The 27566-nt window shown below is 40.1% G+C and overlaps 2 protein-coding genes across 4 annotated transcripts in view; one reads left to right on the top strand and one right to left on the bottom strand.

The window, feature by feature from the left end:
- Positions 1-27566, bottom strand: part of LOC124130860 (angiopoietin-1 receptor-like) — a 226133-nt gene that overhangs the window by 88937 nt on the left and 109630 nt on the right. The window lies entirely within an intron of this gene.
- Positions 3360-27566, top strand: part of LOC124143126 — a 42807-nt gene continuing 18600 nt past the window's right edge. The window contains exons 1-7 of the mRNA XM_048388115.1: positions 3360-3513; positions 23030-23104; positions 23813-23910; positions 24153-24248; positions 24910-25017; positions 26216-26485; positions 26973-27102. Coding sequence (XP_048244072.1) covers positions 3443-3513; positions 23030-23104; positions 23813-23910; positions 24153-24248; positions 24910-25017; positions 26216-26485; positions 26973-27102 — 848 coding nt within the window. The 5' untranslated portion in view covers positions 3360-3442. The remainder of the gene's footprint in view (positions 3514-23029; positions 23105-23812; positions 23911-24152; positions 24249-24909; positions 25018-26215; positions 26486-26972; positions 27103-27566) is intronic.

Below are 27566 nucleotides of genomic sequence, written 5' to 3'. Positions count from 1 at the left end.
CGCTCTGCAGGCAGCAACAACGCAGTTCCAATACTTCTTCTCACGGACCGTTTTCTTACAACGAAACTTGAATCCCTCATAAAACAAGTGCTGACCACGGTATCAACCATGGTCACTCGAACTTGTGCTTTAGCAATTTTGGACATGGATAAATAAGTTGCAATCTTTATATATACCATCAAATACATACTGTATGTATTCTTAAGAAGCGACTCTCCTCTCCTCTGTTTGAACAGCACGGGCGCTAATCTAAACTACGGTAATCCGGTGTTTTTATAGCCATTACTCATTTCTCGGTTTCGTGGGGCAAATACCCCAACTTGGGTTTTCGCTTTACTGATACTAGGGAAAATTGGATTTTCGCTAACCCGGCACGACACCGTGCTGTCACAACACGATGGACAGAAAACACATACATGTAGCTGGAAGCCAATAGGGTGATGAAGCCAATAAACAGGATGAGTGATTATTGTTTGATGAGTTCATAGTAGGCGGGTGGGATGAAATAGCCTTGATCTCTGTTGATTGATGGCTTGTGGCGGCGCATGTGGACTGCTTCTGTTAGTTTTCTTTTGGTGAAATCATGGAGGTTGTTGGGGAGGATTTGGACGTTGTCCCAGTTGATGATGTGATTGGGACAGTTGCACATATTGTCCGAGATGGCTTATTTGCTGTCGGTTTGATGGTGGAGGTTTTAAGCTCTTTGATTCTGGTGTTGATTGGGCGGGAAGTTTCACCTACGTAAGATTGTCCACAGTTGCAGTCAAGTTTGTGAAACTGATATATATTTTATACTATTACACATTATGAAATCAGAATTAAGAGACAATCAGTTTAAACTTCACTTTGCTTACTATCAGTATTCTTTATATAAACCCTGAGCTTTTGTGGGCCATTGGCATCAGCAAGAATAATTAATTAGTACATCGGTAATATCGTACCGATGTTAATGTTATTTTATCTATCCATTTTATCTATCATATCGATATTTCTATCACTTTATTGGTTCGGTAAACATCCCACACACCAATTTCTAACTTCGTCAAAGACAGGATGAAGTCGCTTTCCGTCGCAATAATTCCAAGTGTAAGAGTGAGTGAGTATGGTTTTACGCCGCTTTTAACATTATCCAAGCAATATCACTGCTGGAAACACCAGAAGTGGGCTTCATACTTTGTACCCATGTGGGGATTCGAACCCGGGACGAGGGACGCTTCAATCATTAGGGTACCACGCTGCCAAGTAAAAGAAACGAGTGTAACCGTTAAGTGCTAAAATGGCTGAGATCTGAACTTTGCGTACAGGAAACAACGAATGCAGAGATATTAAAGATCTACAAGTATCAAAATAAACCTGGAACAGTTGTTGAGTCTACTACGCACAGAGTACGAGTTTAAAAGGCGAAATTAACGAGAGATTACGATTTTTTCTTGCTAAATTATTATGCTAGTTATTATGTGCCTTTTACTGCTTTGATAAAGGACTAATGACGCCTTTAATTTGTCGTTTACCGTACAGGAGACAAAAATGAACTTCAAACTTTCACGTACGGCACTTGACATCACTGACGTCACTTCCTCTTGTCGATTCCTCTTCAGATTACGGGGCGGTCGGGTAGCCTGGTGGTTAAAGCGTTCGATCGTCACGCTGAAGACCCGGGTTCGATTCCCGACATGGGTACAATGTGTGAAGCCCATTTTGGGTGTCCCCCGCCGTGATATCGCTGGAATATTGCTAAAAGCGGCGTAAAACCATACTAACTCACTCACTCTTCAGATTACATCTGTGGTAATAGATAGAACATTAACTCGCTACACTTAAACTTCCCTCGTAAAATACTTTTCAGTTTGCCCGAGGTTTACCAAGCTGAAAATTGTCACTATATTACATAAATTTGAATATCTCGATATGTCTTATAAATATGTTCACTCACTCATTGATATATAAACATAACAGTGTTCAATCAGTAAAGTCTATGTGAATGTAGGCCCCTTAATACCCTATTGTCTTCCCAATCAAGACGCTCGAGTGTGTACTGTTTGTACCTCATATGCCGATGTACTCGGCCTGAGAGGAATAAAGTGCTGCTCTGTTCTGTTCCTGTAACAATGGGTGCTGGTCACGTAGGAAGACTCCTTCTTGAATGGTCACGAATGGAAGTGGAAGCTGGAAGTGTTTACGTAAATACTTTTAATATGTCTCAGTTCTCAACGTCTTGAGGATCGGGCACAGTAGTCACTGTGACCGTGTGGATTCTGAAAGCAGACAGGGGCAAATAAATCGGAATGACAAATAGTTTTCTCGCTGTGGTAGTTAGAGGCCAGTGTTTGCTCAACTGCAAGAGGCGTGTGTTTACACAAAACGGAAATGATATCATTACACCGGAAGTGCATGAACAACGATACAATCAATTTTGATGTGCTAGTCTTCCATATTTGACGGTGTAACATATGTTCTTGTTTTCGTGGCAGTTAAGGATCCACCATCATCAATACTCGTTTAAAAGTATAAGCACTTTGGTTTTATGTGTTGAAGGAGGCAAGTTTATATTAAACCAATCCATAACTCTATCCATTAGGAAGTTCAGATTTTAATTTTACTTGTTTGAAGTCAAATGATTGCTATAAAATCTCCGTCTATGAACAATTTGGCACAAAATATATTTATCAATAATTTGTCGAGTATAAATGAAATATTTTCCACATAACACATTCATCAAATCAAAACTAAATCACAAATGCATTTTTAGATCTACTGTACTGGTAAGCAACATTACCTTGGCGCCATTATAATTCATAACCAGGTCAGCCAACTTGAAATATGTTCACGTCTTGAAATAACGAAAATAACATGAGTGGGTCGGTGTTTTGAAAGTTAAAATACCAAGATGTCGTACTATGTACCTTTATAGCACATTCTATTTTGAACTCAAAATTTCAACAAACAGCAATGTGAAATAAACTTTGAGTTTTCTGGAGGTGTTCACTGTCAACGTTGTATTAATTCAGATAATTCAACAATTCATAGGGTTTGATTTGATTTCACAGGATTTTATTTGAACCTTTCCGAAAGTTACAGTTAAACCGACTTATAATGGAAGATTCCTGGTTTAACGAAACGTGAATGTGGGGTAACTTGTCCTTAAATATGTACACACGTTCCTAACAGGGTAGGTTGGAAGGTGAGGTTTCCGAATAACAAATTAAATGTTTCACTGTATATTTCAGTGTTCTGATAATATTCGAGGAAAGGTCTAACATGGTTGTTTAGCGTTTCTTTTACTGTATGCAGTAAATACTTCGAGTCGACCTTGAGGGTGTTTTTTTTTAATGAAACGGTTGAAGGCAGAACCATGTGACTGTTTACATTAATGCTGTAATGTACTTCCTTCTTGGATGTTTATAAAACAGCGCGTCTATGCGTGTGCGCATACCCGTCCAACATGTCTGCAACAATTGTGTTGATGGTCTCTGTACTTGCTTTGTGGGTTCAACCTTCGATTCAATGGAGCGGGTAAGGCTTATTTAATTATTTTGATTTCGGTTTTCTTGGGGGTTTTCATTACGACATCTCGAATTACGAACATCATCTCATCATCACGAATTTTTATACTGAGAGTTGTTCAGATAGAGTTTATGCAAAAACATATAACTGACAACTCGCTGTTATTTGGGTATCATTCTCACACTGGATAGTTGAGTTGTTATTAGGTAGATTAGGCAGAGAAGTTACATTGAGTCCTTTTGGAAACTGAGATATATTCTCTGAAATTATTAACTGCACGGGTAATATATTCATCATGAAATATGAGCTATCAATTGTTTTAATGAGATGTGTAAATATTGTAGGCTTGTTTACAGGACGACCTACAACAAAACTGTCGAATATTTAGTGAATCATGGTTACTGCTGAAACCTAGGTAGCATGACGTCTAAAGCGTTCGATCAAAGCCGTGAGGACCTCGCATTGGTATTTGTGGAATCATTGCTAAATGCAAGTACAACTCCACATATTCACGTCTACAAAAACCATCGTTAGTGCCAGGGTAACCAACTACCGGAATGAGGCTCAGGTCATACTTAATAATATGCCCAGCCATTGACGCAAGTCAGTCATGTAACTTAATTTTGTCAGAATATTTAATTATATATATTAACAGGCCTTACGTATGCGCTTTTGTATTTACATACAAAGGGACCCCGTTAATCCGGACCCCATTTAAATGAATCCATTCGGCGGAGCAGAATACTCAAATGCATTGATTAGCAATTAGGCATGTTGTCAGGTCACAAGATAGCATAATAGTTATTTCATTGCAACCGAGGGTCTCTGTGGCAAAAGCATCTACGATTTTCCTCCCTAACTCTCGAACTGAAGAACTCTGCGTTGGGAGTAAAAAGATCGTTTATCTTGAAAGAACTCTATACCGCCTATATTCGATCATTGTCGTACTTGGGACAATTGCGCAAACGAACGATCTCGGTACTTAGAAAACCTGCAATTGGATGCTCTGTTTGCATTGCGGTTCGTGGCACGAGTCATGATACACTTCATAATGAAACATGTTTCAAATCTCTGAAAGAAAGAAGACCATTCCAAACTGAAGAACGTTTATTAAATGAATACCAGTATTGCTCCTGAATATCTCAGTGAACATATTCCAGCTTAAATCTCAGATGATAACAATCATATTCTTAGGGATAGATATAATTTACAAGCAATGAATCATATGACCCAAAGACATGCGCACTCGTTTCTTCCAGGTGCGATTGAACTGTGGAACGCTCTTCTCGGGGATTGTAGTAACTAGCTCGTTAAGAGAATGTAACACTTTAATCAATGACCCTGACACTACAAATAAATGTATAGACTTAAGCTTCGGTTCTAGCTTCTGTCAAATTATGCATCGTCACCTCAGATTCTGCTGAAGCGAATTAGACGCTCATAGATTTAATCAGCATGTATCAGACAGTTCAGACTGCAAATGTGGTTATCATTTAGAAGTTGATTGACATGTTCTATTTACATGCAGAAACTACGCAACATGGTGATTCTTAAACCAATCCACGATTTTAATGTCAAAAGAAAAAGATTCAAAGAGGAGTGATTATAATCTAAACACATTTTGGATAAAATATTGAAATTCCTTTAGCTTGGACATCACTAGCCTACGGTTACAGATTCATTTTTATGTATTTTACATTTATACATATAAATAGATGGTGACGACAAACATATGCAAGAACGTTAATGTCTGTAAAACATAACACAAAAACACGTCAGATAGATTGTACGTGCCCTACGCAGTAGGGCAACACACGTGAGTAGGGTCATTCCTGACTTTGACATTTTCGAGGAAGGTCGATTAATCTGTGGACTTATTTCTTATTGATTCCGCCTATCATACAGTTGTGAGTTACTGATTTTATTCATTGTTTGTGTATGAACAAGCGATGCGGCGTCTACAACTCGCGCAGCGTCTACGTGTTATTGACCAATACGTTCAGTGTTTCACAGTCTGTGAATATCAGACTATGGAACAGGTACCAACAAACCGAAAATGTTGACTGTCGACCGCTTTCAACGACAACGCGCCCCTACAAATTTGGCGGTGATCTATAATGGTGTTGGGTGACATCTCGATGACTGATATACGTATCTTGTTAGCCCAATAGTGTTTTAAGTAAGAGCAACATGTATATCGAGAGTATAGGTTTGGTGCGTGACTTACCCCACATTACTGTCAGAAAGTGTGCATGCTCTGTTTATCGGGAATAAATGACATAAGGCGATTCATGCGGGTAAATACGATTTACTTCAGAACTAGTATAGATTAATTTAGGTTAGGAGAAAATGTATGCAAGCTTCGTGCTCAGGGGGTTGTTTGGACGGGTTTAAAGGATTCGGGTCCTGGCTTGGTCTTTGTGTTGGACGTGTAGCTGGCATTTCCAGGTTTGACGTATCAATGACCAAAATGATGTCTGATGCAATTCTCTATTTTGACTTGTACCGTGTGTTTCCGTGCCTTTTCGGGTGAACAATTGGCTTGCCTTTGCATGTGTTTGTAGCGGGTGCCACCAGTGGATCGGGATGAGCTCGCCTTTATGCGAGCACACAGTGTCATCATGTTATAAGGTGAATAATGAAACATGCATACTCCTGGTGTTGTCGGAATCCTGCAGTTGGCGCTACTTTTGGCAAGGGTTTCTTGTGATGATGGAACGGCTTATGTCGTTTTTGTCAACTGATATAATCAACTGTAATTTAATGTCAGGCTCGTTTATTTCTTATATGAGATATCAACATTACGTACGACCGCGGCAATGCCAGATAAATCCATTTTATGAACAGGAGGGTTTGAATTTGGTCTTTCCCGCATATTCCCACAATGTTCTCGTCTGTACCTTTTCTCCCAGTACCGATTTACATTTCGCTCTCACTTTCTGATGCGATTGTTCGGGCATTGCATTTATCTACCTTCCCCTGCTACATCTATTGGGAACAACTCATTGGACACTTCCCTCTCACAAATAACATCAAAGTTACGACGTCCTCAAGTTGCGAGTGCATGTTCGAATCTCCATAAATGACGTCATGATAGAACAAGGTTCTATCGTGAAATAAATATCGCTTCCTTCTTCTTTGTTCTCTGCGATTTATCGCGTAGCTGTCCTATATCATCAAATGTCAATTTCTCATTGCTTTATCATGACGTATCCGAGTCATAACCAATCATGTAGCAGTAGCAAACACAAATATAGTTGACTTCGACATAGAGTAGTGTCATGATATATAATTATCCTTTGGTGTGCAATATTTCCGGTTGATAAATCTAACATATGCTTACTTTTAAGAAGAGCGACTATAAATTTTTATATCACTATATCAGGTCTCTGTAACATTTGCAAAATAAAACAAATTTAATAATACAACTGAACCTAAATGTATGTTGTAATATCCTTAATTTGCTGAGTGCGGCATTAGACCATAAACAAAACATAATATCTAAGAATTATGTTAATAATGTCGATGCTAAAATATAATCTCCACAATATCCATACCTCTTTCTCTATGTTTAATGTGAAACATAATAACTCTTTTTAATGATCTGAAGGAATAATAATGACAATAATATCAAAATAATATCATCATTATTTATGTTACTTATCCTCAACTGAAGTAGTCCTCAACACTATACGTTCAGAGAAGAAACCCATACATTAATGGAAATTAGATGAACAGTTGAACATCTATCAGCCAATACTACATTATTAAATTGTGAGACTACAGTGATTTTTGCGAGGCTACTCTCATAAATGTCATGACGCATTTGAGGCCAGGGTTCTTCTATACTCGCATTAATGTGCTGACTTATTATTGCGTTAATTTCATGATTTACAGTACTCATGAAGAACATTTCACGTGGGACCAACAGAGGGAAATATGACTATCCACTATTTTTTAATATTTAGCTAGCTTAAACGATCTATTGGTTTGATTTATTGTTATGGTATCCACAAAATAAGTAGGATCCGTTTTTTCCGTTTTTGTTGTTCTTTGTGTAACGCCGCACGTAGCAATATTCCAGTTGTATGACGGTTCTCTGTAAATCGAGTCTGGATCCTGTGATTGATATCACGACCACCGATCCACGCAATTGAGATACGATGACATGCATCAACCAAGTCAGCGAGCCTGACCACCCAATCCCTTTAGTCGCCTCTTACGACAAGCATAGTCGCCTATAAGGGCAAGCATGGTTTGCTGTAAATCTATTCTTAACCGGATTTTCAAAGGTCAAGTGGGATTTAACTGATATGTTGAGATGAAATAAAACTGAATTATATGTGCTGTTTACATATCAAAGTTTGCCAAATTGTTACAAAATGTTTGGCCCAGCAAGGCTACGTATTCACAACTTATTGTGGTAGGCACAGTACAACTCATGAGTCTGGACTGAGGGAGGGCCGCATTCCTCTTTGTGGGTCACCTGCTTGGCAATATGGGACGGGAAAACTGCAGGGGGTGAGGGTAGTTAAGTTGATGGTACAGACAGATAACAGAGATCATTTTTCAAATGTGAAACCTGATTCCACAAAGGAAGAGGCGAAAGCTGAAACTTAGTGAGATTTACAGAACAAAGGCAGTTATTTCTAGTTTCTTACTGACACTCGAGGATACATTTAATAAACATTCGTGTGTGCGACGCGGCCACCAGTCACTAAATTTGGGTCACAATCTTTCTGTCTTCTTTCATTTGTCATCTGAAATACCATCCCCTCGTGCACATGTGCTTCCTACTCAAGTTACCAAACACACCCTGTTTACGTACACGTGCAAGATATATATTACGCCGAGGAGAATTTACGATTATACGTTGATACGTCTAACTGCTGGCCTGGTACGCAATGTCCTATTTCTTGTCGCCAGGGATCACAGGTGTGATACCAGTCTCCCTCAAGAAGACGTCTGATTAAACTCTTTGCTTCGTCAATGCTTCGTCTAGCCCAAACCGGTAACTGGTACCACTAGCAACGATACAATGGCTACAAAGACTTACAATGAGTCAAGCATCCGTCACTCGTTTTCCATTTTGATTGATTGTTTGATTGGTAGATTGATAGAATAATACATGCGGATGGCGTAATCTCGATTAATGTATTCAGGAACCTTTCGTGAGCAACATTTATTGAAAATGCTATTGAAGAATCAAACAACTTTAAGATTTTGCTTCTGTGGTGGAATCATTCTAATATTTCACATAACCGTTAACGTACTTCTTGAATGTTGTCACGCCATTCATTCAGACAGATCTCGAAGATATGTTAATATCTATGCGAGGACAGCGGATTAGATATCGCGAGGCCGGTTCACAGTCCGTAAAAGCCTGTGATATGCCATGAATAGCCCATTGCATCTCCTGTACAAAGACTTTCTTTTGTACGTGCTGTCATAGAGCCACAAACTTAGGTCAATGGATCAGATAAAAGCAGGACTGCTAGAATCGGTTGAGGTGAACTTCCCATGACATAAACTCCTACTTGACAACCGCTTTAAGAAAGTGCCGCCATTCATGTACACAGCCCTGTGGATGAATGAACGACCTAGCGAGGCCAGTAGCGCCCCCTAGTGAGATATAATGGAAGAAGACCAACCGAGAGTTGAATCTTGACATACTCCGGTGCCATCTGCAGAACCTTGGTTAGCAATGGCACAGTGATTTATGAGAGTTTATGTGAGTCGGATTTTACACCGCCTAAGCAATACTACAGCAATATCACGGCGGGGGATTCCCACCTTGTGCCTATGATATACAGAGAATCGAACCTGGACTTTCGGCACGAGGAGCGAACGCTTTTACCACTAGGCAACGCCAGCGGCCTTGATCATATGATCAACCTAATGTGTTTTCATTTTTCCAAATGTTAAAGTTTGCAATCACAGATAATATTTATCACCACTGTAAAATGCAAGGATATCAGGATATCATCAACATCACCATCACCATCACCATCATCATCATCATCATCACCATCATCATCGCCGTCACCATCATTATCATCACCACCACCATCAGCATCAGCATCGCCACCGGTATCGTTATCACAGGTATATACGGTACTCCACACAGAGATTAACGAAGTGCATCTATTTGATCAGGGGTCATGTAAATATTTATAACAGCTGCGTGTCAGTATATCCAGTTTCTTTCAGTGCAGAAAAATACCACGTCGGTCAGCTGTGAACACGGTTCTTCAGCATCGGACATCAGCTGTCCTTGACACGCACATTTCAGCGCATTTGAAGCTACTGTCCAAGGGCGTACGTTTCGGCCCTCAGATGGTAGCTCAGGGTGATGACGGAAGACAAAACGAAGGGGCGGAGTTTAGACGACAGCAGCCATATTTATTATTGATGGTTGAAATGAGTCGAAGGGGTACATGTTGATAATAACGTGACAGAACACTTTAAGATTTGGCTTCTGTGGTGGAATCATTCTAATATTTCACATAACCGTTAACGTACTTCTTGAATGTTGTCACGCCATTCATTCAGACAGATCTCGAAGATATGTTAATATCTATGCGAGGACAGCGGATTAGATATCGCAAGTGTTTTCATTTTTCCAAATGTTAAAGTTTGCAATCACAGATAATATTTATCACCACTGTAAAATGCAAGGATATCAGGATATCATCACCACCACCATCAGCATCAGCATCGCCACCGGTATCGTTATCACAGGTATATACGGTACTCCACACAGAGATTAACGAAGTGCATCTATTTGATCAGGGGTTATGTAAATATTTATAACAGCTGCGTGTCAGTATATCCAGTTTCTTTCAGTGCAGAAAAATACCACGTCGGTCAGCTGTGAACACGGTTCTTCAGCATCGGACATCAGCTGTCCTTGACACGCACATTTCAGCGCATTTGAAGCTACTGTCCAAGGGCGTACGTTTCGGCCCTCAGATGGTAGCTCAGGGTGATGACGGAAGACAAAACGAAGGGGTGAAGTTTAGACGACAGCAGCCATATTTATTATTGATGGTTGAAATGAGTCGAAGGGGTACATGTTGATAAGAACGTGACGGAACGCACACCGGGACCGAGTGGCCAATGTTCCCGGGTGGAGACTCGCTCTATCACTTACCTTCTGGCTCTTCTCTAGGCTGTCTCTTGGCTGTTTCCCTGACTGGCCATGTCAGTCGGGTTTTGTAGAGCGAGGTTTTACGTAACGTGTGGCAAGGTCATTGTCCTACGTGTATGTATAGACGTAAGATCCGGCGACGTTAGGAGGTGTTAATTGAAATTTATAGATAGCCCTTGAGATTAAGGGTCCTGCCCGGAGGGGCTTATGATAAGAGGGGATACGTCGAATGTTTGCTGAATATATTAAACAGACAAAGGGCATAGAATGTCGGTGCACTTGGAAACATGATGAACCAGTTAGGTATTTAGATAAATGGAATGTAAAATAAAAGTATTGAAATGGTTTGCACTATTTAAGTAAAAGTATTGAAATGGTTTGCACTATAACACTACTGAGAATGCCCCCTGCAGAGTTGGACATTCTGTGGTAGCGCTCGCGGCGTGTGACCAGAGGCTATCAGCATTATTTCCTGTCCAGGTTATTTAGGTCCGTTGTGTGTGTGTGTGCGTGCGTGCGTGCGTGTGTGTGTGTGTGTGTGTGTGTGTGTGTGTGTGGTGGTGGGGGGGGCAACGGGGGGATAGATGATGGATTTAACAACAAGTAAGGTCATCTTGAGCGGAACGGTTTTCATAGGCAATAGATGAGATGGATTAGCATATTAACTATGATTCTCTTTAGGTAGAAAAAGATCCACGATGTTCGACCTAGTAGAAGTGTGTAATCAAACCGCACAGCATTGGTCTTTGATTGACTGTGGCGTCAAAACAAACTCATTCATGTACTTGATCTGAATGTTCATCCTAATTGTTATGGATAGTCACGGAGCCGTGATCCAGAGAACAGGGTGTCATTAGATAAAAATGAAGTAATAATAGGATTACCAGAAAAACGGGGTATAACACCCAAGCCAATAACCTCCCCTCAGGAACACCAGAGTAAGTCAGAACAAGATTGAAAACTGCCCGATATGTATGTATGACAGGCCAGTCGGGTAGTGCTACTTGTAGCTGTGAAAACAAAGTTATTAAAATTAATAGTAAAAATGATGAAAGTCGCCAATAAACGTGTATAAGTGTTATATCGTCACTGCAAAAATAATGAGTGTTGTCTTTAGTATTAACATTCAAATACGTGATATCTGTATTAGCGATATTCTACGTTCCACCGGTGAGTAGGCGTTAGCCTTACTATCACGTAGTATAAATGTTTCAAGAAATTGTATTTCTGAAGACATCACGATACAGATTTTTACGATGCATCACGTCTGCACCAGCGCGTGATAACAACCTTGTGTTTGGGTGTTTCAGTTGTTTAAATTGCTGTTCTTGATGTTGTTGAATAAACTTTGATACTATGAACAATATAAGGTTATATGAGAGTATGACTTTAGAATGGTAACATGTGTTAATGTATATCTGATATAAATATATATAATTTATGTCATCCATCTATATATATATAAAATAGGATGACATAAATATAACAATGAGTAGTACGTCCAGATTAGTGTATAGGCAACATTTAAAAGTAGATGAAAGAACACAATCGTCCGGAATACAATGTATGATTCTAGTGCACTTCTATGTGACTATATAGCATACAATAAGTTTTCAGGTCCCGTTTGGGTCGGTTTGGGTGGCAGCTTAGATATCCATAGAGTAGGTTCATCTCGGAATCTCCCACATAACTCCGGCTCCTCTTCAATTTAAATGGAATTTACTTGTTTTTTTGAAAACTATACAGTTTCAGACTAAGCATTAGTCTGAATAGATATCACCAGTTTGGAATTTGAAACTAATCTGTTTGCAGTAACAGAACACTGTTTAAGTGTCATGTACAAATGAGAAAGTGGAATCCCGTCAATTAGGCGGACGAACCTTAAAACTATTAATAAACATTAAAATAAGCAATATCGGGAAAATGTATATGCATATACATTCTGGCACTAAACACCAAGATCACCTACAAAAATAAGTTTTAAAAGCCGGTTGATATTCTTTTGCGTATTTGACGATTATATAACTTTCGAAAGTATAAATCCTTTTCCTATACTCAGACGTTTCTGAGCCTTGCGCTTTCCTAATTATTTTGACTAAAATTATTACCGTTATCATTGTATTTGTTAATGGGAAATACGCGTCGATCAAGTACGTGCCATAAATTAAAGCGGCATTGTACGATTCCGAACTCATCACGAGACTGTGTTTATGAATCACTGTCAAATAGTGGTGACATATAGTGGAAACAATACGCGAAATCGCGCATGCGCAGAACGATTGATTTCAGTACTTCCCCTAAGCGCTTCGAGTACAGCGTCAAACTCGGGCCTGTAATCTAACACGCGAGAACTGACCAATGAAATCTGAGAAGTAGGAATACCGAGGAATACCGGTAGACGCTATTGCTTGATTGACAATGCCAATCAAGAAAGGGAGGAGCTTGATGATATCGTTCTCTCCCAGTAAATCCCGATGTCAAATAACGACGTTATTTGAACGGAAAAACGATGGTTTGAAAGCGTCAAAATAACGGCGTTTTTCCGTCCAATGACCATATACGGAAAAAAACGACGTTTTCGTGTTTGCAGTGTGACCGAGACCCGCTCCATATTGTGTACGGAACAGTCACGTGACATGTACAGCACTATCGGGGAATCATACTGACATCCTTTGTTGTCACGCTTGCAAGGCATGTATGTCGACGTTTTGTCCTTCAAAACGACAACGCCCGTGCTCGTCAATTGTCACCCCCAGCAGCACAACACCAATAGACTACCACTGCCAGCAATGAGCGCAGAGCTTCCGGTAGGACTGGACATGCTTACCCTTTTCACGAACACCTGGTGTCATCATGGTTTTCAGTGATTCATTCATACTATTTTCGCCGCTAGTGCGCCTTTTCCCAAGGAATCTGTATCGACAGATACTCCTGACTGGTTGTATGTTGGCGTTTATATTTTATTTAAGCTATAAATGGTGGGGGTTTGGTTAATTGGGAGTGATGAGTGGGTTGAAACCCAGATATGTCTCACTTCGATAAGAGAACCTCCTAAAGTTGTCATACAAATGGGAGCAAAGGACTGGCTGATCCTACTTCAATGTAGATTGTATGACTGTTAAGATTAGGTCCGCCCTATCATAAACTCACATTTTCAAAGGAACCAAACACAGCTAATCACACAGATCGCATCGAACCGAGTGCGTACAAACCTGGTTTGTTGCGGTCTCCATTGAAAAAGTGCCAGGGCAAAATTATAACAAAGTAGTCTAATTTTAATAGTAATTTGCATGGCTAATTCTTTGTGTACATATTCTATAGTTTGGTTGCTCTCTGTTGGTTGTCTTTGGCAGGCCTGATATTCTACTTCCCTGTTGAGAGGTACATAGACAGGGTTGATGTATGAGTAGTCATTCAAGGGGTAGACTTTGCCCTTCCATTACAATCCTCTTTTCAAATGCACCACGCACGAAGGATTGAAATAGAATTTCTTTTCAAGCTGCTACACATTACAGATACCTTTTTACTGCCTCGTTATATTTCTGTCCTTTATGCTTGCAATGCATTGAACAGTGTACTAATTTCACAGCACCATCAATACAAAACGAGCGGGTTTTCTATTCATTGGGGAAATGGGTGGACCAAAAGACATCTTGCTGTATGGAGTTGCGTCCCTTACCTATGCGAGGATTCGCAAATCATGGGATCGAAACCCCGGTTGCCCTGTATATAATTTTTCGTTTGTCACCATCATACCCGCCAATATGACCTCTTCATCCACAATAAGCTGACATGCAGTGACTACCGCACTCTAGTGGGTGGAGCTTATACAAGTGATTTGACAGGTCAATATGACGTCATGATAACACATACATTTCATTGGTTAATGCGTAAACGGGTGACGTCATGTAAACACCCACCTACCTGCCATGTCGTCTTCACATCTCCATAAAATGATACCGTGTGAATGTCCACGATTTATCCAACACACAAATTATTGTTCTAGATCTCTGGACGAGAACGAAATATGTTTGTCGTGATGCATATGAGCAGTGTAAATGAACAAGAAACATAATATGTGTTGGGGCACCAATCGTTATCCTTTGGTGTACGGTATATCTGCAGTTTACAAATAGCATTTCTCAGAATATATCCGGCAATCGGTGATTTCAACAGTGTTTTTCTTCGTTTTGTTCGTCTTGCGTCATCTGGAATCTGGATGACAACGATCGTGTAAAAATGGTAATGGACAAAAATATTTTCAAGTGATCAAAGTAGTTCCTTGTCGTTTTTTCATTGCCCAGTAGCAATGTATTTTGGCAAAGTCTCACTTGTCCGATGAAGCTCCTCATGCCGAAGTAACTCGATCCGTGAAACTTGGCGGGTCCCTTGTGACCCAGATCCCTGTTGATTGGCATGCCAAGTGTCATTTGCATAAGGCCATCCATATTTTGTGTATGTGTTTCTCCCCTCAAGCCTCAACTAATCAGAGAGCGGGCGGACGAAATAAAATATATGACTTATAAAAAAATGTCTTTCAATAATTGTGGAAGTTATTTTATGACATTTTAAAAAAGGTTCAACACTTGGTACTTGAATCTAGTCTATGAATTAATTTATTATGTAGATCGATTCGCTTTTTTTCGGAAACGAATTTTTAATAAACATGGGAACAAAGATAAAGTTGACCTGGTTCTTTTATGACGGTGCAATTGTAGATCTAGTAGTATTTCATGTATTAGATCGGTGCGCACTTTTCCACAGCGGCAGCAAAATCGAGACACGAAGACATTATATTATTTCACGTGGGAATGGAGATAAAAATATTCAATTACGGGCTGCCTCACAGACTTCGAAACGATGTTCAGATAAATATTTGTTTACATTAATTCTGTCATGTGCGTGAAAATGGGTTTAAACATTACTTTCATCAAACTTACATTCAGGTCGCTGGCTACTTCGGCAGTAGTGTTTTGTCTCGAAGCCCAAAGCAACAATGTTTTTCTCAGATACGTTTTCCTCTCCATCCATGACGAACATCTGTCATAATGTCAATGCCTCAACAATCTTCCTGGGCAGTTGAATTCAACAATGTAATATACACGGCCTCATTCACGGCGTCATCGCAAAGATTCCTTCTAAATACCCACCACGTGATACGACCTTGGGATAAATTAGTAAATTATTTTGCATTTTTAGAAAATATTTTTTTCGTGAATATTATTATTAAAAAATATCTGTACATGGTACTTTTTCATTGCACTGGGTATTTCTTTTATTACTTTCTAAAAAAATTTAATTTCGCCTTTCTGAACACGCGATCTCCTAGCAACCACGCCCCATGAGCGCATCGAGTTGCTGCTTACAACTGTCAAGAACTTTGCAATTTGGCTTGTCTTCAATATGAGCAACAGAACATTTTCATGTGAAGCCTAATTTAACGAAGAATTGTTCGAGATCAGGGAGCCTTAGGTCATTTCGATTGTGACATTGGTGACTTTATCGTGGAGGAAGTTCCAGTTCAAGATGACATCATTCCGATTCACAACTCGAATCGCCTCTCTTCCCGCCCTTGCAGGTGCAACAGAAACTTTGATAAATTCAGTGCCGATTCTTGGGATTAGTGAATCAGTGTCACAGCTAGATTTCGTTTTGGAACCAGATGAAGCCGAATATGTATGTTCACACTTCTTTTATCAACCATGCGTGACACGACACAGGCAATCGCAGTTAGGGAATGGTGCGGCCACCATGTTGCAGAAATTCATCGATTCGAACACATTGTTTATGGACTGAGCTAAATGAACGAAGTGTTTGGAGAGATCGTAGATATTGGACTTGAAGAAACGGAATTAAATGTTGCAGCAAATGAAGGATTGGTGTGGACAAAACGGGAAAGGGATCCCAGATTGTATGTTTTAAAACTTGTGCGCGAAGTGTATCCAATTACCCCGAACAAAAAATACATGGGACAAGTGTGGGTCTAATGATCAAACTCAGTTTTGTGTGTGAAAATTCTGTGAAAGAAAAGGAAATTCATAATTAAAGTTGTCTTGGAATATGTGTATTGGAGTTTTCGTTTATCGTAAGTACAATATTATCCGGATACGCCTTCGATCTGTAGGCCAAAACATCAAGTATATTTCGTTACTTATTTACCAGTTGCTTATGTGCTTATGTTGATACACGTGCCATATTCATCTATTGTAGTCAAGCTGAGAAATATTGGCGCAACTTCTGGTGCTTCAAATAAGGCCCCTTCCTAAACACTAGTTGAAAAATCACTGTAATAATTTACGTTTTATGAATTAAGAACTGATTATTGTGTGGCACAAATCTAACTGTGGAATGCAAATGACCCAAACTAAACAAATATCTGTAATTTTCGGATAGAACTGAAGAATCGCGTCGTCAATTTCGTATTTACGTATCGTTACTGTTACATTAACTGAAACTGATGTTCTGCTGCTGTTCTGCCGTAAAAATATACAACACAATACTCTTTGACCACAAACGCATTAAATGTGCCACATGTACACATGACCATGTGCTTTGCTATTTATAGCGCAAACGTAAATAAGCTCCGCCCACTGTGATCGATGCAGCCGCCAAACACGATCGATTCGATTTTTTAGGATAAAACTACAGAAAATTTATTGACTTATATCTTGATATGGAGCCATGTGTTGTATCCATGGTTTGTCATTCCAGTTTATTCGAAGTTTGACGGTCATTGGTGATCTCCTTCCCGTATAGTTTTCAAAAAGGTCTCCCGACACTCGGTTGTGTTTACATTGTCAGTCATTGTTCGAAACTGAAACATCGCCACCTTGCGGGCTATTTATAGTCAGGGTGGGGCTTTAATGATTCATGATTATATACACAGTGACTTGTTTTCCTACTCAAAGTTTCCTAAGGATCACACCTTTAATGCAACATGAACTTATGATATGAAGTCATATTGGAATAAAACCCGGTACACAATGATTGGGTGGCCCATCTGGAGTCACGCTACCACACCAGGAAGGAAAAGACATTCTGTGATGGACACCATATGCACGTGATGCACGTGGTGCATGATAGCCACAGTTGCCAGCGTTTTATCTGTTTGTCAAGGCAACCTTGCACTCCGTTCTGTGAAAGACTATTACAATTGCTGAAAAACAGAAATGCCCCCACGGCACCCACGCTCAGAAATGAACTGCGGAACGCCACTGGAGTAAACATTTCAACGTAGACAGTCCGAGAGTTCATGTCAATTGGACAATCAATGATTAGACATCCGTAATCTTCACAGACGAGCCACGGTACTGATTAGACTTCCCTGATCGAGGTGCTCGGCTGTGGCGTAGACCAGGAGAGCGTTTACAGGATGCTGACGTAGCCGAACAGGACAGATGGGGAGATGGCTCATTAATGGTTTGGGGTGGAATAAGCCGGGCAGGGAGAACTGATCTCCATGTGTTAGTGAGGGGCACGATGACAGGTTTGCGTTACAGAGATGAGATCTTGGATGTGTAGGTGAGACCATATACTGGTGCAGTTGGTCCTAACTTGGTAGAGAGTTGTGCCAGAGTGGTTGATCGTTACCTTAAGCAAGAGACAATCGTCCATATGGAGTGGCTAGCTCGTTCACCGGACTTCAACCCGATCAAACACCTTTAGAACATGCTTCACGTGTCCGTCGCACGTCGTCCTGTGTATCCAGGTTCTCTCCAAGAACTCGGAATTGCTCTCACCAAAGAGTGGAACAGCCTTCCCTTGCCATCCATCCAGACGTTTATTGGAAACATGAGACGACGGTGCCAGACTGTAATCGCATCTCGTGGATCATATACCCGCTGTTGACACTTGCTCCGTGATTTGGAGATTTAATGGTTGCTGTCATAATCACTTTTTATGGCAGTCTAATATTACCGGTCGATAACGTGTTACTTTGGTATTTTCAACAAATTCCAATAATTTCCCTTCAATTAAACATTTATCTGCACGATTTTGCCCATGGTTATTTGTATGTGTCGTTGGGAATTCAGAAAATGTAATTCTCAGCAAACTTTGAGTTGTATATATCGACGTGCATGCGCGCGCGTGTGTGTGGCTACTTTATCATTCCACCACGAAGGCGGTTCTCTCTTAACGACAGGCTGGTTCTCTGGGTACCGATCCTGCCTTGGAAAAGCCACCGTGGAATGTATTAAAATTTATAACCCGTGAATAGCTTTGTTAATCGACCTATTTATACACATGCATTGCAATGCGTAAACATCATCTGTCAGCACATTCAGTTGAACGGTTCTTAAGCAGAACATTTCTCTGAGTTGAAGGAGATACCTTGAAGTCATATATAGGTTAAGAAAGAAGTGGCCATCGCGACCAGCATAAACGTAAGAATTTGCACGCTCATTTTCTTTGGATGTTGGAAACACTTTTATATAGACTGTTGTAAAATTTGTCGTTGTCGTGAGTGACAACCAAATAGAGTTTGTGATGTGTCTTATAGCAAGTCCTCTTAGGTTCGGCGTTTGCAGGTTTCATTGGCTATGTTCGTTCTTGTATTTGGTTTTGTTTAACGCCACAATATTTCATCTATATGATGGGTCCATGTAAAAAGACAAAACAAGTCTTGTCATAGATATGTAAACATGTAGCTATGTAAATAATCGAGCCTGGACCAGACAAGCCAGTGACTAACATCATGAGCATCGATCCACGCAACTGGAATCGATGACATGCATCAACCAAATCAATGAGCCTGCAACGTCGCTTTAGATCTGCCGGCCGGTGTAAGTGCAGACTGTGCTCAATACCTGCTCCTCTTGAAGCTTCAGACCCTATCGACCTGGCTTTTCCCCGTTTCACTGACTCCAGGTCCAGTGGGAGGATGTTTGTTGTTCTGCGCAGACAGTTGGAATTCTCGATGTCATCACTCATGGGTACAAACTACTCTTCCAGGTTCTTCCTGCTCTTACATCCCGTCCTATCGAACGTCGATTCCATCAGCCGACCTTGTAATCATAACTGTACAAAACAAAGCAAGGGATTTTATTCACCGGTCTCTTAATTCCAAAGAAAAAATCCCAGGGAATGAGGATGATTATGAATCTAATTAAAGAACCTCAACAAATCGTTTCTGGTCCCTCCTCCGAAATTCCAGATACGGTTCACAAGTTACGATCAATGATTTTGAAGGCATTCTAGGTGTTAGGCAAGGGTGTATTGTAAGTCCGTTCCTATTTACTTTTTTCTTTTCAAGAACTGACAAAAGAACTAGAATATTAGTGTAAAGTCACACAAATAAACCCATATACTAATTTTGCTATTATTTGCTGATGACGTTACAATGATTTTGCTTGAAAACCTTTGTACAAGACCTTCTTTAAGTGTTAACACAAAACAACTTGACACATGTTTCTAGGTTTGTCAGTACTATTCCCATACTCGAGGGTTTCATCAAAGTGGTAAACGTCTAAAGCTCGGTGTTTTGTAAGATATATTTCCCAACCATTACTTTTTTCAGTAATTGTTACAATAAAATATCAAGAGAAACGGATCGATGGACAGGTATACCTCGGATTCCACTACCCGTTCCCTTGTGATTAATCACTATTCAATATATAAGCTATCTTGATTAAGAAATACAAATACGGTTAGGTAAACATTTTGAAATGCAAACTTATATCTGTTATCAAGAAGTTATGGGAGTTCATCGTATTCCTGAATAGTCATTTTTTATAAGACAGATACATTACTTTTCTTTGAGTGTTTATGGATCTTTCATCTTGCTGTCTCACATGTTCTATACAATTGTTAATGAATTGTATCTCTGATGTCCCACCGCTGGTGGTCCCCTACAGTGAATAAAAGCAGTTATTGATGATGATTCTTGTACAGGTGATAAAGTAGAAGGCGGGCCTTAGGGCTTCGCAGAACATAACTGCTGATTTTTATAATTAAAATGTATTTTTAATTGTTGATAGAAATTGGTTTCATTGTTTTCAATACAACTTGATATCGAGGTTATGGTCACGAATGCCGTCCGTTTGTGTTTTATGATGTGGTAGTCACGTGAAAAATGATACTACGTATACATTACAATTTTAAGACCATATACGGGCGTTGAGAGCTGTACACTAACCACTATGAACACCAGTGCCATATATACCTTCCCTGTTGAAATTAAGACTGGATGCATTTGTCCTTCTAAAAGACTATGGGTCAGGGTAGGCTTTGCCATCCATCACAATCGCCTTTTCAATGCAGCAGACACGAAGGATTTTAACATTCTTTTCTTTTCAATACTTTTCTAAGCGCGACACTGTGGCCGAAGAAATATTTTACTTCCTTCTTGAGCATATTACTGTTCTCTTTCTTTGCAATGCATCCAGCTTTCACTTGAAACAAGTTCACAATTCACTTGATTTGTCACTGAACTTGTAACAAACGAACAAAGTGGAGGGTGTTTCGTTTATGCTTTGGCAAAAGGGTGGCACAGAAGCTTGAGGAATACGCTGGGTGAAGGTGCGTCCCTTTAAGATGCAAGGGTTCGCAAATCAAGTACGTCTGCTGCATTGAACAGACGACTGTAATGGAAGGGAAAAAGTGAAGATCAGGCATTGGTTACTAGGGACCTATTAATACACCGTGTCAGTCATTTTCAAACCCGTATAGCATGTTAAACCGAATGTGTTTTCTTAAGTCGATCTGTTTAAATACATTCCTCGCAACGCGTAAACATCACGTGTCACATCACATTGCAAACGCGGTTCTTAAGCAGATTATTATTCTGATCTGAATGATATACAAGAAAGTCATATATGGTTGAAGAATAAAAAAAACATTCATTGTTAAAAAGTGTCTGTCATGACAACTTTAAACATTAGACTTTGAACGTTCATTTTCAATGCATGTTGAGACTACCATTTCAAGACGCTGTTGTGAATGACAAACAAGGTTAGAAGCAACTATTCTTTCTCCGTTGTACGGTCAAAGAATAGTTTAAGTCTGAAACTATTAACCAAGGAATATTAATGACTTTGCTACCGAACTACAAGCCAATTTAGTATATTTGTAAGCATGGATGTAAGCATCATTTGTTGATGATGTTGGTATACTCTATTACTAGTCCCCAGAAACAATTGAATGCTCTTCACTCATTATATTGAGTTTTTTTCATAAATGGGTATAAGGCGTACATGTGGATGTAATTGTATTCGGTTGATGCACAGACTTAGAAAATGCTAATCTCAGACTTGAAACCTCGTATAGAGATCATATTCGGCTGTAATCATGATCACATCATTTTATAAATTTGGTCTAAACCACAACACATAATTCTTCGATAACACGGACACGAGCCACGAATACACTCTTCAATCTATTCGTTAATCCAAAATTATCTTTCTCAGCTTCTTGTGAGACGTTTTATTCATTCGGACAAATGGGGTACAGTGTGTTATGATGTTATGGAAAAAATACATTCTCCCTTTGTCCAACGATACCTTAATTCTGATAGATTCGGATCTAACCCATGCTTGCCGTAAAAAGCGACTATGCTTCGGGTGGTCAGCCTCGCTGACTTGGTTGATGCACGTCATCGATTCCAATTGCGTGGACCAATGCTCATGATAGTAATCACTGGATTGTCTGGATTTTTTACAGACCGCCGTCATATAGCAGGAATATTGCTGAGTGCGGCGTAAAACAACAAACCAACCAACAATGTTATAAGACAGTTTTAGAAGAAATGTATAATGTGTCCATACATGCAGTTTACAGTTCTTAAACATTAGTTAAAACTGCTGAGAACGGAATCATGCAGGTTTTCATAATCATTGCAAGGCCCGTGAAGATCAGGGTTAGAATAGCAACGCATGCTTGTCACACTGAATGTGCATGATACTAACGGGATCGGGTGGTCAGGTTAGCTGACTTGGTTGATGCATGTCATCGTATCCCAATTGGGTAGATCGATACTTATGAAGTCAATCACTGGATTGTCTGGTAAAGCTTCGATTATTTAAAGACCGTCGTCATATATAGCTGGAATAATGCTAAGTGATGAGTTAAGCAAGAAACAAACATTCATTGCCATGTGTGATATTGAAGAATCGCGATAATTAAATTCAGTACTTATAACATGTGTGTTACGTAATAGTTTGAAAATTAATGTTGATAAAAATATGATTCTGTTGGTTTTGTTGTGCTTCTTGACACAGGCATGTAAAGTCCGTGTATATGGCGTCATATCAACCAAGAATAACTGAATCCAAACCATTTTAAATAAGGGATAGATAAGGGATAAGGGATAATTGCCAAAGGGGATAAAAGGATCGTTAAAATACCTAATCCTTTCAATTATATTTGTTCTTCTTTCAGACAGATATGTCCTTACTCCGCGGTTCACTACGAGAGCCGGCGAGCTTACTGTACAGCACGTTGTTGGTGGTGGAGGTAAGTTTATCCGACTCGGTATATTTGTATTTTCTTGCCTCCTTGTTGTCTGTTGTTGCTGACGTAGCGGAGGTTTCACGGTCAGGCTGAGCGTCTGTGACGCCTCAGCGTGAAGATAGGGCACTGCTTCGATTGGTACCACAATGCGACAATGCATGTGTCCACCAGAAAGTTGAGGAACCGCTTCAGGGCAGCATGAATGGTGACAGGACTCCCACTACTGGCAGATTCCCATCAGAGGTTCTGTTTGGCATGTTGAACCTGGCGGAAAATGCATTGGTCGGGCGAAATCAGGCTCCTGCTCCATGTCACTGATGGACGACGGAGGGCTCGGAGGCACAAGAAACCTGTACACCTAGGAACATCAAGCCCGTCGATCCAGAACAATGCTGTGACCATTTTGCCTTGGCCCGCCATGAGCCTAGATCTGAGTCCACTGGAGCACATTTGGGAACATCATTGGCCGTGGTATACAGGCACTGCTGCCTCCTGTTTAGCTTTGCATCGAGATAAGCTGATCCGACATTGTTTTCTGGGTGACATCACCGGTGGTTGTACTACAATATCGTGATTAATATCACACTTATTTGGTCTGTAAATTCATTCCAACACTTGTTTCATTTGTCATTGAAAACCTACTGGGTATGCACAACCTTTTCCAGGTGTATATAAACATAGGTGACGTGATGATACTTATTCTTGTTTCAGGTGCTGTGCCCATGCATATGTAAACGAACCCGTTTATACATGGCGTTATAAGTGCTGTCCCGGGTGGACTCACAATGGAAATGAAATCTGCAACATACGTAATAATTCATAAACATCTATCTATTTTGGGTCGATGGAAAAGAATGCTGCATATCATGATTGCCCATGACTCTTGCGTTAGTTTTGGAATATGGAAGAGAAAGTGATTTTTGTTTGTTTAAAATATAGAAATACATAATGCTTTCTGTTCCTCCTGTTCTTATAAAGAACCGAAAACAACTGCATCATATTGGCTATGGATTAATTTTCTACGTGCAATTTGATAACACTCTCATTGTAGCCATCTGCTATCCCCCGTGTGCTTATGGTGGTACTTGCACGAAGCCAGGAACGTGTCTCTGCAGGTCAGGATATCTTGGAACCAGATGCACCGGGCGTAAGTACATATTTAGTAAAGGTCTCTTCGATAATCTTATAGCTGATGAGAAGGCGAGTAGCCGAGAGAGTGAGGTAGGTGTTAGGCCGCGTTTAGTACTATTCAAGCCTTATCCTGGCGGGGGACACCAACAATAGGCGTCGCACATTATAGATCCATGTGGGGAATCCAACCCGGACATTAACCTTGATGAACCAACTCAATGACCGCAAAGACAAAGGCCACCATAGTGGAGTTGAGTTTTGATTGGCAGGTAACAAACTGCAACCCCTATTTCTTCGGCCATTCTGCTTTTATGGCGACTGCATAATAGGGATTGCATAACTACCTACAAACTATTGACTGTGTTGTATTTTTGTCTTTTTCCTGTGTTATGGTTAATAAGAAGAGGGGGGGGGGGAAGAGGGGGGGGGGGGGGGATCAGCAGGTGGATAAAATCGGATTTCACGTGTTGTTAGTGTAAATATTTTCATGGAGTAGACTCAGGAGTAGATCAAACGTGGTTTGATTCAGTGTCTCCGTTAAGTACGTAAAGCAGTTGATATATATATATTTTATTACCTTTATAGAGTAACAATGTATATGTATACATATCTTTACTTTTTATCACTTGATTAATGTAAAACAGTTCTATCAACTGGTGGTGTATCTCTATTATCAGTCGACTGTAACAATGAACGGCCATGCTACCCGGGGGACTGCCAAGGCAATGGTGGGAACGTCGTGTGCAACTGCATGCAGGACTTCAATGGACAATTTTGTGTACATCGTAAGTGGTAGTAGTTTAAAATATATTCCACGCATACGTCCCCGTAGGGAAAATAGTGAAAACCAGCTGCCACAATGATACTGACCCCTTACACACAACTAGATCTTACGATCTTTCTCTCGGCCTCTAGACACCTAAACTGCTGCTTGAAAATACATCTTAACACTGTTGAAATGTCGTTTCTGTAATTGAAATATTGAATTCTAACTGTCAAGTTGTTAGAAGGATGGAAACAAAATGTGGCTAGTAATAAATTGTCCACATACAACCGCGGTCGTGTCCTACAATATTTCACGAATCCTTAATATGCATTTTTACTAGACTTTTGGCTATATGTTGAAAGGTGTCGAAACCTTGATATTTGATAAACATATACATATAGCGTTTCATGATGTCCCAAAACCATTCCCTACTTGGACTTGTACCATGTGTTCCGTGTTTCTTCGCATGAACACTAGACTTGCCTTTGCATGTATTTGTGACAGGTGCCACAGGCGCGACAGGACACGCTCACCTTTTCGCGAACACCTGGTATCATCAGCATTCTATAGTGATTCATAATAGCATATTTATGGTGTAGTCGTAATCTTACAATGGACTCTGTCTTTTTATGATAACGGACCAGCATGCAGGTTTTGTCTCGCTTTTGTTTTACTTAAATTGCGTCTTTGTAATTATTAGAGTAAGTGACTGTAAAAATGTAACTCAGTGTTAGAGAAACCGGTGTCGATCATAATTTCGACAGTGTTTCACACTTTAGAATATCGCTGTTCTAACCTCAATGGTCATACTACCGTATCCAACGTAATAAGCGCCCAGGGCGCTCTCAAAATTAGAAATAGGGAGCTCTTTTTAGAATATAATTTTGTTGAAAGATCGTAAATTTTGTGGTTTATGCTGATAGCCTGAAATGATACAAAAGAAAAGTTTGTGCGTATTATACACGACAGATATATTTTTCCAGAATTCAGTTGCCCGTAATTAAAGGTGCTTATAACACAGGATTGTGTATTATACACTAATAAATAAGTCTTGTGTACATTGATCAATCGGAAGGGTGCTAATTGGTATTGTTCACTAGTCAATATATTAGAAAATATCGCCGTGGGCGCTTATTACAGTGGGGCGCTTATTACGTCGAATACGGTATGTCATGCGCGCTTTGATACGTTTTCCCTTGTCTTATGTCATCCTACAGTGAAAGATACCCAAACTCCGGAGGTCACACAGATACGGGCACAGTTTTCCTACTGGAAAGATGAAGGACAGGCAAAGAGAGAGATATTCGGATTTATAGCCGATGGCACGGACAAGACCGAAGAAGTCATCGTATGGACAAATCGACAACAACTGAACAACCTGAGCGTCACCGCCAGTGCTATGTTCAAAGGCCGAGATCTACCATATCCCCCTCCTTCCTACATCAGTGAGGCTAAAACAGGAATTGCCAGAGCCTATTTTAAGCTTAGTAAGTAATTCGATACGCTCTTTGTCATACAGAATGGGTGACATGGGTTTTTCTGTGCTTGGAAGTATTTTATGTGTAGCGTGTCAGCTTATGTGGGGGGAAAGCAGAGTCGATTTTACGATTCCGACAATAACTTGAACGTGAGTTGAGGAATCACTATCAAATAGTGATGATAACAGGTGTTAAGGTAAGCGTATCCCGCCCCTTCGATGGCACCCGTCACAAACACAAATGAATTGTAAATATTACATTAATCAATGACATCTGTGAGTAGTCCTGTCTTATACTAGTGTGAAATTAAATATTTCTGCAATTTGAAAAGAGGTTAGAATAGGGAAATAATACAAAATAAACAATTATTAAAAGCAGGGAAATACATTTGATCTTAGGTGTGCTAACTCGATCCATATTTCAGCGAGATGGCGTGCCATTTGGACATCGATTAGATATTTTTATCCAAAGCTCATATTTGTTTCTAAATGTTAAGGCGGACCGACTTCAGTCTCTGAAGACGAGGATATTCAATGCAGTGATCCAGTTGGCCCCGAAATTCCCAAAGAGAGGATCCAATGCTCCTTTACAAAATATTATACCTCCTACTTGACAGATGGGGACAGGTAAGTCTCCTGAAAGAATAGAGAGATATTGACCTGACTGTCTGTGTTATCATCCTTCACAATAGACATGAGTTGGGGTGACATTGGGTTTAACGCCGCGTTCAAGATTATATAGCGAAGTGCATGCTCGTGTGTATGTGTGTGCGCGTGTATGTGTGTGCGTTTTCGTACTATTCAAGAAATATGCCACCCGTGAAGATCCGGGGTAGAATAGGTCTTCAGCAACCAATGCTTGCCCTAAAAGGCGATAATGCTTGTAAGAAGGAAACTGATGGGATCGGGTGGTCAGGCTCGCTGACTTGAGAACTATGATTTGGTTTCGAATCCCGATCCGCCCGGATTATGTTTCTAGGTTTGTCAACACCATCCCCGTTCTCGTGGCTTTCGTCTCAGACTTGAATCACTTCGGGAATTTCTCTCGCATTACGCTGACACGCCGTTATATAACTGGAATACTGTTCAAA

The sequence above is a fragment of the Haliotis rufescens genome, unplaced genomic scaffold (genome assembly GCF_023055435.1).
Source record: "Haliotis rufescens isolate VD_foot unplaced genomic scaffold, xgHalRufe1.0.p SCAF_10, whole genome shotgun sequence".
NCBI classification, from domain to species: Eukaryota; Metazoa; Mollusca; class Gastropoda; order Lepetellida; family Haliotidae; genus Haliotis; species Haliotis rufescens.
This window is presented reverse-complemented; position numbering and strand designations above follow the sequence as displayed.